This window comes from Sugiyamaella lignohabitans, chromosome B (genome assembly GCF_001640025.1).
Source record: "Sugiyamaella lignohabitans strain CBS 10342 chromosome B, complete sequence".
Taxonomy (NCBI): Eukaryota; Fungi; Ascomycota; class Dipodascomycetes; order Dipodascales; family Trichomonascaceae; genus Sugiyamaella; species Sugiyamaella lignohabitans.
Window position 1 is genome coordinate 1,089,813 of NC_031674.1, and position 15,998 is coordinate 1,105,810.

Here is a 15,998-nt window from a genome sequence, read left to right on the forward strand (position 1 = left end):
TACTGGATGGCACTTATGCTACTATTTGGGTTTGTGAGGTTCTTTAATTACATGTCAGTGCGATTTACCGGCCAATACTCTTCAATGAAACGACCTACCCGACTAACGATACTAATGCAAAAACACATAACAATTCCTGCTTGTTTCGGTTATAAACACATGACGAAAGCTAAGTTTTTAGGCATACTCATGACAATTCCAACTCGAATGGAAGTGATCTTTATCAGCATTTATTTTCTCCTCAACGTGATATTCGACGTCGTCCCGTATACCTACCTTCAACATGATACAATGTACCCTACTCATTACAAACAAATGCTTCGTTATGCTTCGGACCGGTCAGGAATAATCGGTGTCATTCAATTGCCACTGATGACACTATTCGCACTAAGAAACAATTTGCTTATCTGGGTAACTGGCTGGTCGTACTCTACTTTCAACGTGTATCATAGAGCCATCACTCGTACAGTCTACTGCCAGTTTATTGTTCATTCCGTTACCAAACACATTTTCTCCGAGTCCTATGGAGGTTCGCTGGTAAAATACTTTTATCCTCTTCCTTATTACCGCTATGGTGTATCGGCTATGTTTCTTATGGCTATAATGATCGCGTCGGCTTTCATCCGGATGAGACATTACGAACTGTTTCTGCGATTACATATTCTCTGTGGAATCGGTTCATATGTCTGTATTCTGTATCATATGAGGGGTTTAGGATACAGACAGACGGTGTATGTGGCTTTTGGTTTGTGGGCAGCAGACTGGCTCTTGCGGGTAACACGACTTGTTTTCCTCAACTTTGCCATTTTCATGTCGCCAGCAGGCAAGAATCGCACATCGTTTGCTGAGATTTGTGCTTTAAGCGGTGATATTATCAATGTGCGAGTTCGTGCAACGGTCGTATGGCGTCCTCTACCTGGTGAATATGTCTTTATATACATCAATCGGAAGCTTTGGGATGCACATCCATTTTCCGTGGTTGGCCCATCTAGTGACGGCGAATCGTTCCAACTCCTTTGTAAAGCAAGAAAGGGAATGACAAGAAGGATCAGCAAGATGCTCAAAAGCAAGGGCGCCGACAAAGATCACCCGTCAACAATTCCAGTCCTGATCGAAGGGCCATATGGAGTTCACTGTCCCGTGGAGAGATACGGAGAAGTTCTGCTCATAGCAGGAGGAGTGGGAATCACCGGTGTGATTCCCTACGTCGAGTATCTCACACATAGTCCTGATGCAAACCCCACCCGTATAAAATTTGTATGGGCAGTGCAATCGAGGTCAGATACAAGATGGATCGAAGAACGATTGCTTCGCTTATCCAATAAAGTTGAAATTGTTGTCTACGCAGCAGCTCGTACCGCGGCCAAAGAAAACCAGGATGTACTTAAATCGTTTGTTTATGAGGACCCACTAGAAAGCGACTATCCATACGCCAATAACAACCCCTATGAAACCGACGAAAAAGATCCAACCACTGGAAAACATGCCGAATTTCACTTTGTTGGAGACGACGGAGATGATAATCTAAGCACAACTAGCAGCAGATATCCAGAGTCTAATGATCATGATAGAGAGCGTCATGACGAGAAACCGCAGGACTTGACTTCAGAATACGGCCGTAGCCTAACTCTCAAAGTTACAGGTCAAAGAGCCCGACCAGCTGTTTCTGGCATATCCAGCCCCAAACCACCACTTCCTCTTCCCCCAAAAGACTTTCATGGTCATATGTACGGTTCTATGCACACGTTGAATATAGAGGGCACAACCGCTGCTAATAGCCTTGTTACGAAGAGTCATCGAAGACGATTATCTCGAATGGAGTGGTACCAACGTATCCAGAACGGACGGGCTGATATTAATACTCTCGTCAAAGAGTTCTTTATAGGCTCTTCAGCCAGTGCTTGTGTTCTAGGTTGTGGCCCACCTCCTATGATGGACACAATGAGACAGAGCGTGGCTCAACACCTCGACCTCAACGAGCACGGTCGTGTCGACTATTTCGAGGAAGCTTATTCGTGGTAGATTTTTTTTGTGGGGTGGAGTCTGCCTCCGACGGCTGAATTCCGCCCAGACCTAGTTGCTCGGTGTTTAATATTTTGAAATTTACATATTCCCTTGCCTGCTGTCTGCACAAGTACCCCTGAATTGTACGTAATGGGTTAGTGATCTTCAGGCCCACATGTTGCGAAATCGGCGTTCCACCAGGTCGGTAAACAGGAGCTCGTGCTGCTAGCATATATTCGGGGTCGAAAGATGTATTAAGTCTGCACGAAAACTGTTTTATATTTATCTCAGACTGTTTATTCGTCGATATATAAAAGATTATGTTTATAACGCCTAGCGTATTGTTTGCTTTCTACAGTGGTTACAATGTTTACCGAGAGATGCGAATGGCAGATTTCGGTTACCGAGGTATGACGACCGCCTCAAAACCTCCATCCACATTCGTGTATTCATTTCACGTTTCCTACGAAGTGGGTCTGCTTTCTATGCCTTGAACTTTATTGAAAAAAAAAAAAGTTAGAGCTCAAATTAAACTTCACCCCCTGGTCTCTGCGTCTCCTTTTGCCGCGATTGGATAGAAGTGGGTTAGGGCTTTGATAACAGGTACTTTTGTTTTGGTGGCAGTGGGGTTTAGAGAAGCAACAGACTACGAGGCAGACAACCAGCAGATCAACTGATAAACAAACAAAACAACGTTGACAAGTAAGTAACGAACCAGGAGGTTTATATAGGAACTTGTTTAGAGGTTCTGTTAATTTGATACATTTGCTATTTTAATTTTTGTTACTTTGTTGTATGGTTAGGCAGTTGCCAGTAACTCCGATATAAAACATCTGTCTAACTTATGAGCATTTCAGACATAATCCAGATCGATTTCGAGTATCGTCATATTTTGTACCATCAACAAATAATACGAGTATTAGATCAAGTGGTCGAATCGTAAATTCAAAATCAGATTCAAACTGAAGCAAGAAAAAAGAGAATAAGAAACCATTCAAAGAATTGTTTTTTTCAGTGGTAGTCGGATAAAAAAGGCAGCTTACGAATGCCGTTGTAGTTTGAAAAGGTCTTGGCTGCTTGGTTAGCAGCGTTATTAGTACATTACCAGAATTTTGGTTTTTTTTTTGCATTGATTTATTGATTTAAAATTGGTCGTGATAGATCATATTGATTTTGAAATTATAGGATTAAGGTCATAGTGATTTGCTGGTTGCCATGGAGTCGTCGTCTAGTGTAGCGCCAAGTGCGCATTCCGAAGCTCCTGTGTCGTCTTCAGCAATCAGTGATCTCGATTCAGAAGTACGGTTCCTGAATACACGGATTGTTGATATGATTAACAGTAATACAGAGATAGAAGACAAGCTTCGAACTGCTAATAGAGAATTGATTCAGATGACTGATACAAAGGTAGATTTAGAAGACCAGCTTCGCGTGACGCGGCAGGAGTTGGACGATGCCAGACGTGCGAAAATTCTACTAGAAGATCAGATTGAAAAGGACTATGTATCTCGTCAAGAGTATGATCGAGTTGTTGAACTACAGAAAAAGGCAGAGAAAGATGCTGAAGGTCTACATGCTGAGATAGAAGACTTAACAGGAAGTTTGTTCAATGAAGCAAATATATTAGTTGCTGAGGCCAATAAGGAAAAGGCTCGTTTACAGATGCAATTGGAAGAGCGAGATGTTCTTTTAGACAATTACAAGTCACAGGTGTCTGAACTAAAGGACATTATTCAAAGACTTAAAGACGAAGAGGAGATGGGTGAAGTCAATTCAAACAGACGCTCACTTATGTCTACACCGCCACCTCCACCTTTACCAGAAGGTGACGATGGATATAGACCTATTGGCTCGGCAGTCAGCGTTGCCAGCTCTTTAACAGGAACAACAGGTGATGCTGGCAGCAGCGGAGACGGTCATGCTGATAGTTCAATAGGAACCAACGGCGCTGGCGGTACTGGAACTGGATCTAGTGATTTTGGATTATCAACTGGTCTTTCTGCCATGACATTGGCTTCAGTGTCTGGCAAGCCGGGTGCCGTAACTACTGGCCACCATTTTGGAGACGACACGGACTCACCAGGAGCTCCTGACGATGCTATTTATTGGTCTCTAAACGACAAGAGCGCTTTGTACAGCCAAATCCGACCTATTCTCCGTAAAGACACACCAGTTTTTGAAGATTTCAAGTCATTTGTAAACCATACCTCATCCAACCCATTTGCTGCACTCACCAACAATAGTCACAATCATAATCAAACATCCACAGCGTCGGCTTATTTCCACACTCCAGGAGGATTCCCAGGCTCATTTCCCGTCAACCCACGAGTTACTGCTTCATCCCCCACTGTTCCTTCAACCTCATCGCCAAAATCAGGAGCTGATTCGTCTCCTAGAAGCACTGTTACATCTACAGCTACATCTACTTCTACATCTACTTCGACAGCTACCACAACGACATCTACCGCCACTAGTTATGTTCATATCAACACCGCACCTTTGTCGTCTTTCAAACTATACAAAAGATGTCTCTCAGAAGATATCGAGCCAACCCTGCGTCTCGACCTAGCACCCCATATTTCCTGGTACGCTAAAAAGGGAGTTATGAATAGTATTGTCGACGGCACAGCCATTGTCGAGCCAATTTCCGGGGTGAACGAAGGAGCAGCCATCCGCGGTCAGAACCGGCCTGTGGCCACTGTATCACCCTGCTCGTTCTGTGGAGAGGCCCGAGACAGTTCTATCGTCTATCTTCGAATGCATAATCTGAGAATAAGCAAGGGTCAAAGCCACAATACCAGCACGAATACGTTCACGAGCAGTAATTCCAGCAGTTCAAGTGCCGTGACGACCTCGACCACGACCTCGACCACTACTGTGAGCAGCGGCCATCCCCTGTGTCATTACTGTCTAACACGAGTACGGACAGTGTGCGACTTCACGGCGTTCCTAAGATCTGTTCGCGACAGAGTCTGGAAAGTAGACGAGGAAGAAGGACTCAACCGAGCCTGGGACGAGCTGGCCCGACTTCGTGAGCGTATGCTGTGGGCTCGAGAGGGCGCCATCTTCCCACCACCCATGATCTTTGGCCCCAGCCTTCGAACTGCCCGGACCCACACTCCCATTCAATCCAAAGAGTCCGCACCACTGGACACCGAAGAAAAGCTCGAAAAGCCAAACCAACTGGACACTCCAGATTCCACTAATCCCTCAACCGATGCCAAAGACGAGGACGCCAGCTCCGTAGCGGTCTCGGCCGACGACGAGGTCTATACCTCTGCCTAGCCACTACTTTTGGGCCATATTCTGTAAATTATACATCAACCACACCGACCTGGGCGCATGCCTCCGGCGGCTGGGGCTCCGCCCCAGACCCCGCTGCTCCTCTCGCTTCGCTCGAGTCGTTACGTCTGCGGCCCTCGTTGGTCCGGGACACCACAGACGCTCCGCGAAGCGGAGCACAACGGGGTCTGGGGCAGCGCCCCAGCCGCCGGAGGCACACCCCGATAACGCAGGGTCCAGTCCCTGCGTCCGCACCGTTTGGACCTCGGCTGTTGGCCATTGTGCATGGCCCGGGTACGAGCGCCGGGTAGTGTCACATGAACGCAGCGGCAGCTGGGATCCCTGTTGGGACTTGTGTGTTCGGAGGGGTGCTGAGTAAAGAAGTGTGTCGAGCAGTTTTGCCGAGGTCCAGGTGAACTGGTGCACGTGAGATGTGGCTGGGATAGAGCTGCAACTGCATATCTGCCAGACTCGGGGACGGGTAAAGGCTGGACGCATGTCGGCCATCGGGACGGGTTGAGTTAGCGAGGTACGAAAAACACCGCATTTGTAATTTTCCGATCTCTGATAAAGTGACAGGACAGGAGGCGTTTCCTGGTCGATTATCCCTGTCTCTGTTTTTAACTTTGTTCAACAGATTTGGCAGGGTAAACCCCGAGGTCACAGCCTTCTTTTTATGGTTAGATTTTGTGATTTTAATTTTGCGAAAAACGTGTCTGGGTCACATGGCTAATTGTTTACCAAAGAAGCAGTAAACCCCGGAAAAAGTTGACCCGCGGCTGGCGGACTCGCGACCAGGCCAGCCGGTCCGTTTGTTACCAGTCGGTTAAATTTAGTCCGAGATTAACAGTTTAACTAGCGGAAATTCCACACCCTAACTCATGTACCCCACAATCAGCTGGCTGGTAAAGTCCCAACCCTCCTTGACGCTCACCCCCCTCAGTCGGTCAGTCGCCTCACATATCAAAAAAGTGCCCTAACCCGGCTTTCAGAGCCGAGCTTGTAAATGCCTCGGGATGAGAAACCGGCAGCTCTGCATTCGTACCCCATATATAATTGGTAATATAAAAAGGACCGAGCATCCCCACACTTCAACATCGATCTCTCTTATTTTTTCTTTCTTGTAATTCATTTTACGATTTCTAATCATTTCATTTGAATTTCATATCTCCAATCCATACACACACACACACACACACATCAGAAATAATGGAAAGACTTTCTAATATCGCATCTCAAGTTGCTCCTAGCAACGCTTCAGCAGTTTCAAAACTTGCTGAAAAGCACCCTGACGATGTTGTTATTGTCGCTGCTTACAGAACCGCTCATACTAGAGGTGGTAAAGGTAAATTCAAGGACACAACTTCCGGTGAAATTCTTGCTGGTCTTTTAAAGGGAATCGTTGAAAAGTCTGGTATTGATCCTGCTTCTATTCAAGATATTGTTGTTGGTAATGTTTGTAATCCTGGTGCTGGTGTTAATGAGCACAGAGCTGCTCAATTATACGCCGGAATCCCTTATACCGTTCCATTCCAAGCTCTTAACAGACAATGTTCGTCTGGTTTGATGGCTGTTAACGATATTGCTAATAAGATTACTGCTGGTCAGATTGATATTGGTATTGGTGCTGGTGTTGAGTCCATGTCTCAAAACTACGGCCCCAATGTTCTTGGTGCTCAACCTGCTTCTTTCTTGGAACACCCTGTTGCTTCCAAGTGTTTGATTCCTATGGGTATCACTTCAGAGAATGTCGCTGAGAAGTACAATGTCAGCAGAAGAGCTCAAGACGAGTTTGCTGCCAACTCTTACCAAAAGGCTGCCAAGGCTCAAGATGCCGGTCTTTTCAAGGACGAGATTCTTCCTATTGAGACTACCATTGTTGAGGAGGATGCTGAGGGTAACGAGAAGGAGACCAAGGTTATTGTCGACACTGACGAAGGTATCAGACGTGGTGTTACTGCCGACTCTTTGGCCAAGGTCAGACCTGCTTTCAAGGCTGACGGTTCTACTCACGCTGGTAACGCTTCTCAAGTTTCCGATGGTGCTGGTGCCGTTCTTCTTATGAGACGTTCGACTGCCGAGAAGCTTGGTAAGCCCATCTTGGCGAAGTACGTTCACGCCAAGGTTGTTGGTGTTCCTCCTGAGATTATGGGAATCGGCCCTGCTGTTGCCATTCCTGCTCTTCTTAAGGACCTTGGTCTTACTGTTGACGATGTCGATGTTTATGAGATCAACGAGGCCTTTGCTTCTCAAGCTCTTTACTCTGTCCGTTCTGCTGGCATTGACATCAACAGAGTCAACCCCAAGGGTGGTGCCATTGCCTTTGGCCACCCTCTCGGTGCCACCGGTGCCCGTCAATTCGCCACCTTGCTCACCGAGCTCAAGCGTACCAAAAAGAAGGTCGGTGTCACCTCCATGTGCATTGGTACCGGTATGGGTGCTGCTTCCTTGGTCATTGCCGAGTAAGCTACGAAAGCTGCAAAAATTTGTGTTTCACGATATGGTGTTTTGTATTAATGTTTATAGCATAATAAAAGGGTAGCCTTTGAAGATTTCTACGAGTGTGTGTCTGCCTCCGGCGGCTGGGGCTCCGCCCCAGACCCTGGTTGCTCCTCTCGCTTCGCTCGAGTCGTTGCGTCGTCGTTCTAGCAAAAAAAGTTACACGGGACTACCATAAAATTTTACTCTGTAGTCATTGATACTATATGTACTATATCTACGGACTAAATGCTTCTCATTTCAAATGTCTCTGATTCGTTTTGTCGTTTGGCCATTAGTTGGGAATCTGCCCTACTGTAGACCACACAGAACGTGTCTTTCTTGCTAGTCCAGGACTCGATTCCAATAAAAAAAATCGGATGACCCCCTGGATAGAATGTTTCCTGCTAATTTTCATCAAAAGTTTGCTACATATGTTCTTCAAACTGAGACCTGATTCATTCACTGCCTGATATCTGGTATTTATTATATATATCATAGATGACAGGCTGGTGTAAGCATCAAAAGGCATCCAATGTCGACTATTTAAATAATTACTGTATAAATATACTCTAATCCTTAGCCCTTTGGAATAAACAACCCATATACCCAATAATGGGTCAACGCCCAGAATATTATTTCCAGCCGTCGCATTTAAATTAGATCAGCTTATGCAATGAACCGTTAGATCCATGCAATGAGATGTCAAATTCATGCAATAAAATGCCAGATCCATGCAATGAAAACTCAAGTGCATACAATAAAAGGTTGAAACGTCGGCCGATTTCGTTTATGCTAGAGGTTTAGCTGATTTGATGGAGAGTCAAATTACAGAATCACATTCAGAGCTATTGTTCTGCTTTTGCAAGTAATGTACAGATGTGTCTTTCGAGCTGATGGCGTTCTGTGGCATGGGTCCAGCTCAGGAAATGAAATGCTCACCTCGTGAGATGGAATAATCTGAGAGTCCAAGGATCATATTTATATCTCTTTTGCAATTTTTAAAAAGCAGAGGCCCAAAAAGAAGGACGAGGGTGATACATGAGGTCGTGAAGCTGTGTTACCCGTAGTTCATGGAACCAGTTGTGGATCTTGGCCGGGCAACGGTCGACTCGAGCGGAGCGAGAGGAGCAACCAGGCTCTGGGGCGGAGCCCCAGCCGCCGGAGGCATGTGAGCAAGCAATAATTATGAAACAATGCCCTCTGATGCCCTCTGGTCGATAGATAGTGACAAGCCATTAGTGACGATATGGCAATAGTTTACACTATCAGTGGTTCTATTTATTAGATACCCACTTTAAATTTTAAAACATCTGTTACTGTTGTTAATGGATCCTTATTCAACCTCCTTCAAGTGCGACTACTCCCAGAACTTAACCGACTTTCATACAACTTCATCTTATGGTAAGTGTATATGAATCTTAAAGGTTAACCTGGTTATTCTGATAATTCTTATCTCTAGATAATGGTTTCGCATTGCCACATAGATAAGGTATCCCGAATATCCGGACATGACACAGCCGTCCATCTTCGGAAGCCTCACCTGACAATCAAGCCTTTATAATCTGAGTTAACATAATTGTTAAGGGCTGAAGAGCATTGTACAATGAGAATTATCAAAGCGTTTTTACTAATCGAAGCGGTATTGGCAGCTAATAGCTGGCCTACTAAAGGACCGCACATTAAAATAGTACATAGCACAATGACTGATCCAGTGGTGAATAGGATTGCAGAAGTAGGGTTAGCAGCAATAACTGAAGTAGTTAATGGAACACTTCCGGGAGTTATAGTGATAAGAGAAAACAATATTACACTTGTACCGGTAACACAATTTCCTAATGCTTACTTGAACTTGGAGCCATATATTGAAGCATTTTATAATAAACAGCTGGCTAAAAGGACATGGTCTGATGCTTTTGCAGGTGTAACCTGGTTGAGTGGCATCGCTGGAACGGTATTTACTACTGATTTATTTGCCCAAGCTGTAATTAGCACCGCTGATTCGAATAAAGAAAAGACTTTAGATTCAAATAGTGGTTGCTATTATGCGTTAGACAATGAGAGTAAATGGGAGACCGGTTGTGACCAATGTGTGAGCGATGTTGTGCAGCTTATTCTCCATTCAAGTGGTGGAGTGTGTCCACAAGTTGCTGAGTGCTTATACTTAAGAGAAGGACCAGCAAACAATGGCAATAGTGATAGAGCCACAATTACGGTCGGAAGGGACGCAACTGGTGTGCAGGCTGCGAGTTGTCAATCATACCAACTAGAAAACTCTGTTGATGGACAGTGTTCACCATTGGTATGCGACTAATTTAATATTTATATTAGCAAGAAATAAATAATAAAATAATTTGCTTTCTCTGAAGGATAACGGATAAGCTATTGGGAAGCCGGAATCGTGACACAGGGTTTAGAACCGCAAACGGCTCCATCTCAGGATTTGCCCTCTCAAACATCCATCAACGATTTATGCATACAAAGCGGCCAGATCGGCCAAACCGGATGGCCTCCGGCGGCTGGGGCTCTGCCCCAGACCCCGTGGCTCCTGCTCCGCAGGAGATTGCTGGAGCCGTCGACGGAACGACTCGAGCGTAGCGAGAGGAGCAACGGGGTCTGGGGCAGACCCCCCAGCCGCCGGAGGCAAGCCCTCCTTACCTGGTGCAGCGGCTCCAGAAGAGGTAATCGTCTTTGTTCCAACGCATTTGGACGAAGGTGGTGGTTCGAGGTTATTAATTTATTACTTTAGACAGTCTTGGGCCGGCCCCAGGTCCAGATGCGGCCGTCTTTGCCGACGACCATTATGGCCTTGGGCAGGAAGACCAGGTCAGAAAGAGGCTCGGGTTCGGCCTCTGCTACGTGTACAGACTTCTTCACCACAGGGGGAAGAATGGGGGTATCGTTTTGTGAAATGAACGAATGTAGCGTTGTGGCCGAGCTGCGTTTGCTGGTAAACGTCTTGCTGGTGGATGAGGTGTCTCCAATACTGAGACCTGATGTCGAACCGTTAGGATCGCAATTTTCAGAGAATTGAATTGACTTCTTACGACTGTGTTGGGTCATCATGGCCTTCGGTCTTGTCAGTGTCTTGGGCGAAAAGTCCCATAAAAGCAAGGTGCCATCTTCGCCAATGGATCCTAAACGGTAATTAGACGAATCCGAGGTCCAGGGATCAAACCGCACTTGACGAACCCATGACCTGTGTCCTTGTAGTCTGGCTACTAGTGACTTGTTGCGAACCGAATAAACACAGACCATATCGTCTTGGCCGCCAGTAGCAAAATACTCGCCATCGGACGAGAATGCAGTGCAGATGAAACCGCCGTAATAAGATGGGAAAATATCGTACATTTGCTCATTAGCAAGATCCAGTAATCGCAGGTATCCGTCGTTGCTGGAAATAGAAAGAATGTCTCCTGTGGGTGAAAACTCCAGAGCAGTAACTGGTGAATTGGATACTTTGTATACAGCAATGGGGTTGAGTAATTCACCCGACTTATTATTGGATGAATTGTTAAGAGCTGTGGTGAATGATTTGATGATTCTAAACGTATCAGTAGATCGTGGGTCTTGACTACCAGCCGAATCGGACAATGAAAACCCGGAATTGTCTCTGTCTTTATCGAAAATCGCTAGAGATCCGTCAGCATGTCCGGTGATGAAAAAGTTCTCAGAACCGGGGATCCATTTGATAGATGTGATTGGAGATCTGGTGACGTCTCCGTTCTTATTGATTCGGTTATATTTGTTAGTAATGGCATCGATCCAGATAGCATCACCAGCTGAAGTGCCAATAACAACATCCACATTCTGCATGGATGCAGTGGTAATGTTCATATCATGGCATAGTGGATGAGCTTTAGTGAATAGAATCTTTGTTAGTGCTTCATGTTTGATAGAGGGGTTGGCAGTAGAAATCCATGATAACGACCGTCCCACATTGGCCCAGATGAATACATCGTCTAAACTGTGTTCCTGAAGTCGTTTAGACAGATTTTCATGAACGATTGTTCGAGAAATAAACGACGAATTGTTCTTGGTCAGACTATTCTTGGGTTTGCGTCTCAAACCTCCATTAGCAGCAGAACCGGCGCCAGCACCAGCGCCCGAGCCTCCGCTGGAAACTGTACCGGTTGCGGAATTCAATACCACTGATAATGGTAAAGACGTCGAAGATGAGAATTCGGGGGAATCATTGGATGAAGTCGAGTCAAGAGTCACTTGAGAACTAGCTCCTGCTCTTGACGAAGCAGTAATTACACCACCGCCAGCAGCAGCACCAGACGTCTCAGAACCAACTGACGACTTTTTCAACAGAGAAGACGTCCAACCACCGAATGACGGACGGTTGGAAGATGCTACCGATGGTCTTTTCTTCATGCCTGGCATTTGAGACACGGCATGGCCTGCCGCACCACCAACAGACTTATCAGTGGTTTGTCGTACAACCAAAGTGGATACTCTGACACCACTGGAATGGCTTGACGGTTGATTTATAGTGGGAGCCAGCGGATTAATGACCACGGGAGGTGGGTCGCTGGGATGAGGAAGTGGCATCGCCAGAAACAAACAGTCCTGTGCCTCGTAAACACCTTCCGGCGCCGAGAAGTTCTGAGTCTGATCGAGAACCGTCCGTGAATTGGTCGCCTCTAAAGCAGGCAGATTGTGAGGAAATGCGCCCGTTCCATAGTATTTCGGGGGTGGAGGTAAAATAAACATGACAGCCTTTATATCTGTTAGTACTCATAAAACAGCCAGTCCTCCTGCCACTCAACCAGCCAGCAGCCAGCGAACGAGCCAGCAGCGGGTTACCGAACCGGAAGCGGAATGCCGGACGACAAATTGATCTCACCACCAGAACCTTGTGAACCTGAGTGATTCTCGGCTCCACGAGCCGAACCCAGGCCAGCCACGGACCCGTGTATACGTACTTTTGCACTTGGACGCCTGTCGTTGGGGGTGTTCCAGGCTAGTGAAGTAGCGAAGGTGGGGTGGACTGCTTAAAAAAGCTTGTTTTACGACCGTTGGTGATTAACGGGGTAAGGCGGAGAAATGTGCCGATCTCTCGGCGGGGACCCCTCAGCCGTGCGGGGACTAATTTCCCGGCCGGGAGTCATCATACCCGGATTGCGGGGCATGCCTCCGGCGGCTGGGACTCTGCCCCAGACCCCGTGGCTCCTCTCGCTCCGCTTGAATCGTGTCTTGGGGGTTCCCCTGTTTGGGGACCATGCCCCCACACCGCTCGCGAAGCGAGCACAACGGGGTCTGGGGCAGCGCCCCAGCCGGCGGAGGCAACACCGCCTCCCTGGCCTGCCTCCGGCGGCTGGGGCTCTGCCCCAGACCCCGTGGCTCCTCTCGCTTCGCTCGAGTCGTCTGTTGGCAGTCCCCCAGGCGCTCGTGAAGCACACGAGCGCAGCGGGGTCTGAGGCAGCGCCCTAGCCGCCGGAGGCCTGCCACAAGAAAAATTATCTGTGTTTCCATTAACAATGCAAAACCCTAAAACAAATCCGTATAAATAGTCGTGATAATATATAAGAGCCTCAGCGCTCCGCGAGGTGGGCCACGTGGGCCAGTCCTTCCAGTCGCTGGTGGTTCGACAGGAGGATGATTGGGGGTGTCATGGTCGTGCTGGTGGGATGAGCTGCTGGTGACAGTTGTTGTGGTTGTTGTGGTGAATGTGGTACTTGTGGTACTTGTGATGGTGGTGGAGGAGGTGTGATTTGACTGTGAAGATTGCGGATCATGGCTTCGTATTCCGGGAATTTCCGTTCTACGGTACGTTCCAGGAACTCGTACAGTCGGTTAGTTTCGTTTGCCATTGACGACGACGACTTGGTTTGTTCGTGAGATCGGTTTCGAAGTGTTTCAATGAGAACAGGAATAAAGAATGCCAGTAGAGGTGACACCGTCACCAGTGGCGAGTCCATTAGAAAGCTTAATGTGGTGGCGTCGTTGATGATGTTGGCAGTAGGAGCCACTCGGTCGAGAATCAGTCGTGCAAAGTAGTATACAGCTTTTAGAATGGGAACAGTATCCCATAGTCCTTCCAGCGACCGACCAATCGAGTCGAGGTCTCCACACAGTCGAAGCACCGACCTGCTCTCGGGAAGGGTACCCAGAGGTCGTGATTCTTCCAGGAGTTTTGACACTCGTCCAAGATTCATACAAAGACGAACCATCTCCACATTCGACCGGTTACCAGCAAACGAGTCGAGGTCATCTTGTTCTGAAGTAACATAGTGGTCAGGAATCTGAAGTGGAATGTGTGAATGTACAGCAGAGTTCATTCGATCCAAAATCACCAACACAAGAAACAGTCGTCGACACACTTTGGCATCATCTTCACTGTCAGTAGCCGAATCGTATCTTCCAGGAGAAACACTTCCAATACTACCGGCACTGCCCTGTCTGGCGTAAATCCCGTGTCGTGGACTGGTGATATGAAGAGACATGGAATATGCTTGGCTGATAGCAGCACCCAACCAAGACGATTGTCGTGTTTGAAGGTAAAACAGAATCAGCGTCATCAACCTGATAATTTCCGTTTGTTTGTTATCAGATGGCGATACAGTTGAATTAGCAAGTGCTTGTAAAGCTTGACCACGATAATGAGCGAGCTCCGAACTGTTTCGACCGTTCTCCGAAGAGTAGATTAATCCAGAAATGGTGCTTAAAAGAGCAAATCGGATATCTGGGTTCGAACATTTCTCTAATCTGGCTCGTAGTTGTACTTTACTAGGAGGTAAAACTGGCAGAGTCGGATGAATAAGCTGATAATAACTGTCAATGAATCGGTCGTTCCAGCCTGGGAAGTTGGTATTCAGATTGGAAATATCTGGCATACTCATTGCAGAAGTATTACTATTCGATCGAGACGACTGATAATTAGCAGGACTGAGTCCTCCAGAACTGGCATCCGAGTCGAACGAGTCAATAGAGCTGATAGAACTGTGACGAGTCGATCTTCTATAAGCGGGAGCAGACGAGTTGGTCGAAGCTTTTGAAAAGTAGTTATTTCCATTCGAATTGGGATGGTTAATAATACTGTTAGTCGTTGTCGTTGCAGTAGTCGGAACTGGCAGATTAAAAGAACTAGCACGAGGTTTTGTCTGAACAGGTCGATTGTTGGCCGACCCAGCTGGACTTCCTCCTGAAGGGCGACTGGACATTACAGATGGGAAAGCTGGCAACGGAGAAGTTGCTGAGAGTAAAGGAGAATGATTTTGAGGTGGTGGTGGAGGTGTCGGTAATCCATGGACTGGAGGCCATGACGGAGAAGACGGGCCACCTGGACCGGCACTTGATGGACCCGGAACCAGGCCACCGCTGCCATTGCTATTACTTCCACTAGCTTTAGGAGACAAGCTATCAGAAACACCTGCTGAACCGCCATACGTCAGAGTATCAATGGACGGCAGACGTTCATATCTCGAACCTGGCGACGAAATTGCAGCCAATCTTGGTGGTTGTTGATGTTGAGGAATGGACTGAGACTGAGCCTGGGTCTGATTCTGGGTCTCATTCTGAGTCACATGCGACTGAACCTGCTGCTGAACCTGCTGTTGAACTTGCTGTTGAACTTGCTGTTGCACCTGCTGTTGCTGTTGTTGCTGATGCTGACCATTATTCAGCGGCTGGAGAGGACCAGTCGAGCCCACGGCGCCGAACGAGGCCCGATGGTGGGGCGACACCGGCGCGATCGATGGCAGCGAGTTTCTCCGCATGTACTCACTGTCCAGCGAGTCGCTCCTCGGCCTCTTCGACGGGCCCCGTTTCATGGGAATCCTCGAAAACGAACATTGCACCCCCGATCTCCGGCACGACGAGCACTGAGGCAGCGACTGCCGGGTGTAATTAGCGCCAGGGGGATATTTATCCTCGGCGTCGCAACGGATCTAGAACTCGGGTTAGTTACACGGGACTGGGGTGGTGGTGGTTGTGCCTCCGGCGGCTGGGGCTCCGCCCCAGACCCTGGTTGCTCCTGCTTCGCAGGAGTTGACTGGGACCGTAGACGGCCCGACTCGAGCGAAGCGAGAGGAGCAGCGGGGTCTGGGGCGGAGCCCCAGCCGCCGGAGGCAAACCCCCCTCCTCCGTCCCCCCGGCCCCACCCTCGGCAGTCAGGCGGGGACTCCACAAAGGAGTCCGAGAAATTCTCGCCGCGCCATGGCCCTTCCCCTCTTCAAACTCAATTGTCTCATGCCACCGACTGGGCACCACTGGTCCTCGGTCGTGAG

General features: G+C 47.7%; 5 protein-coding genes across 5 annotated transcripts; 3 read left to right on the top strand and 2 right to left on the bottom strand.

Annotated features, from left to right (window-relative positions):
* Nucleotides 1–810: 810 nt before the first annotated feature.
* Nucleotides 811–2,022, top strand: FRE2 (Fre2p; the record flags this gene model as incomplete). The annotated part of the gene is made up of 1 exon (XM_018879297.1): nucleotides 811–2,022. One exon carries the CDS (start codon nucleotides 811–813, stop codon nucleotides 2,020–2,022), a length of 1,212 nt encoding a protein of 403 aa, XP_018737228.1.
* A 1,197-nt stretch (nucleotides 2,023–3,219) lies between these two features.
* SEC2 (guanine nucleotide exchange factor SEC2) lies at nucleotides 3,220–5,289 on the top strand (the record flags this gene model as incomplete). The annotated part of the gene is made up of 1 exon (XM_018879298.1): nucleotides 3,220–5,289. One exon carries the CDS (start codon nucleotides 3,220–3,222, stop codon nucleotides 5,287–5,289), a length of 2,070 nt encoding a protein of 689 aa, XP_018737229.1.
* Nucleotides 5,290–6,495: 1,206 nt separating this feature from the next.
* POT1 (acetyl-CoA C-acyltransferase) lies at nucleotides 6,496–7,752 on the top strand (the record flags this gene model as incomplete). The annotated part of the gene is made up of 1 exon (XM_018879300.1): nucleotides 6,496–7,752. The coding sequence occupies one exon, from the start codon at nucleotides 6,496–6,498 to the stop codon at nucleotides 7,750–7,752; it is 1,257 nt and encodes a 418-aa protein (XP_018737230.1).
* A 2,757-nt stretch (nucleotides 7,753–10,509) lies between these two features.
* Nucleotides 10,510–12,483, bottom strand: AWJ20_2361 (catabolite repression protein creC; the record flags this gene model as incomplete). Its single annotated transcript, XM_018879301.1, has 1 exon — nucleotides 10,510–12,483. The coding sequence occupies one exon, from the start codon at nucleotides 12,481–12,483 to the stop codon at nucleotides 10,510–10,512; it is 1,974 nt and encodes a 657-aa protein (XP_018737231.1).
* Nucleotides 12,484–13,304: 821 nt separating this feature from the next.
* Nucleotides 13,305–15,542, bottom strand: adn3 (transcription factor (predicted); the record flags this gene model as incomplete). The annotated part of the gene is made up of 1 exon (XM_018879302.1): nucleotides 13,305–15,542. The coding sequence occupies one exon, from the start codon at nucleotides 15,540–15,542 to the stop codon at nucleotides 13,305–13,307; it is 2,238 nt and encodes a 745-aa protein (XP_018737232.1).
* Nucleotides 15,543–15,998: the final 456 nt, after the last annotated feature.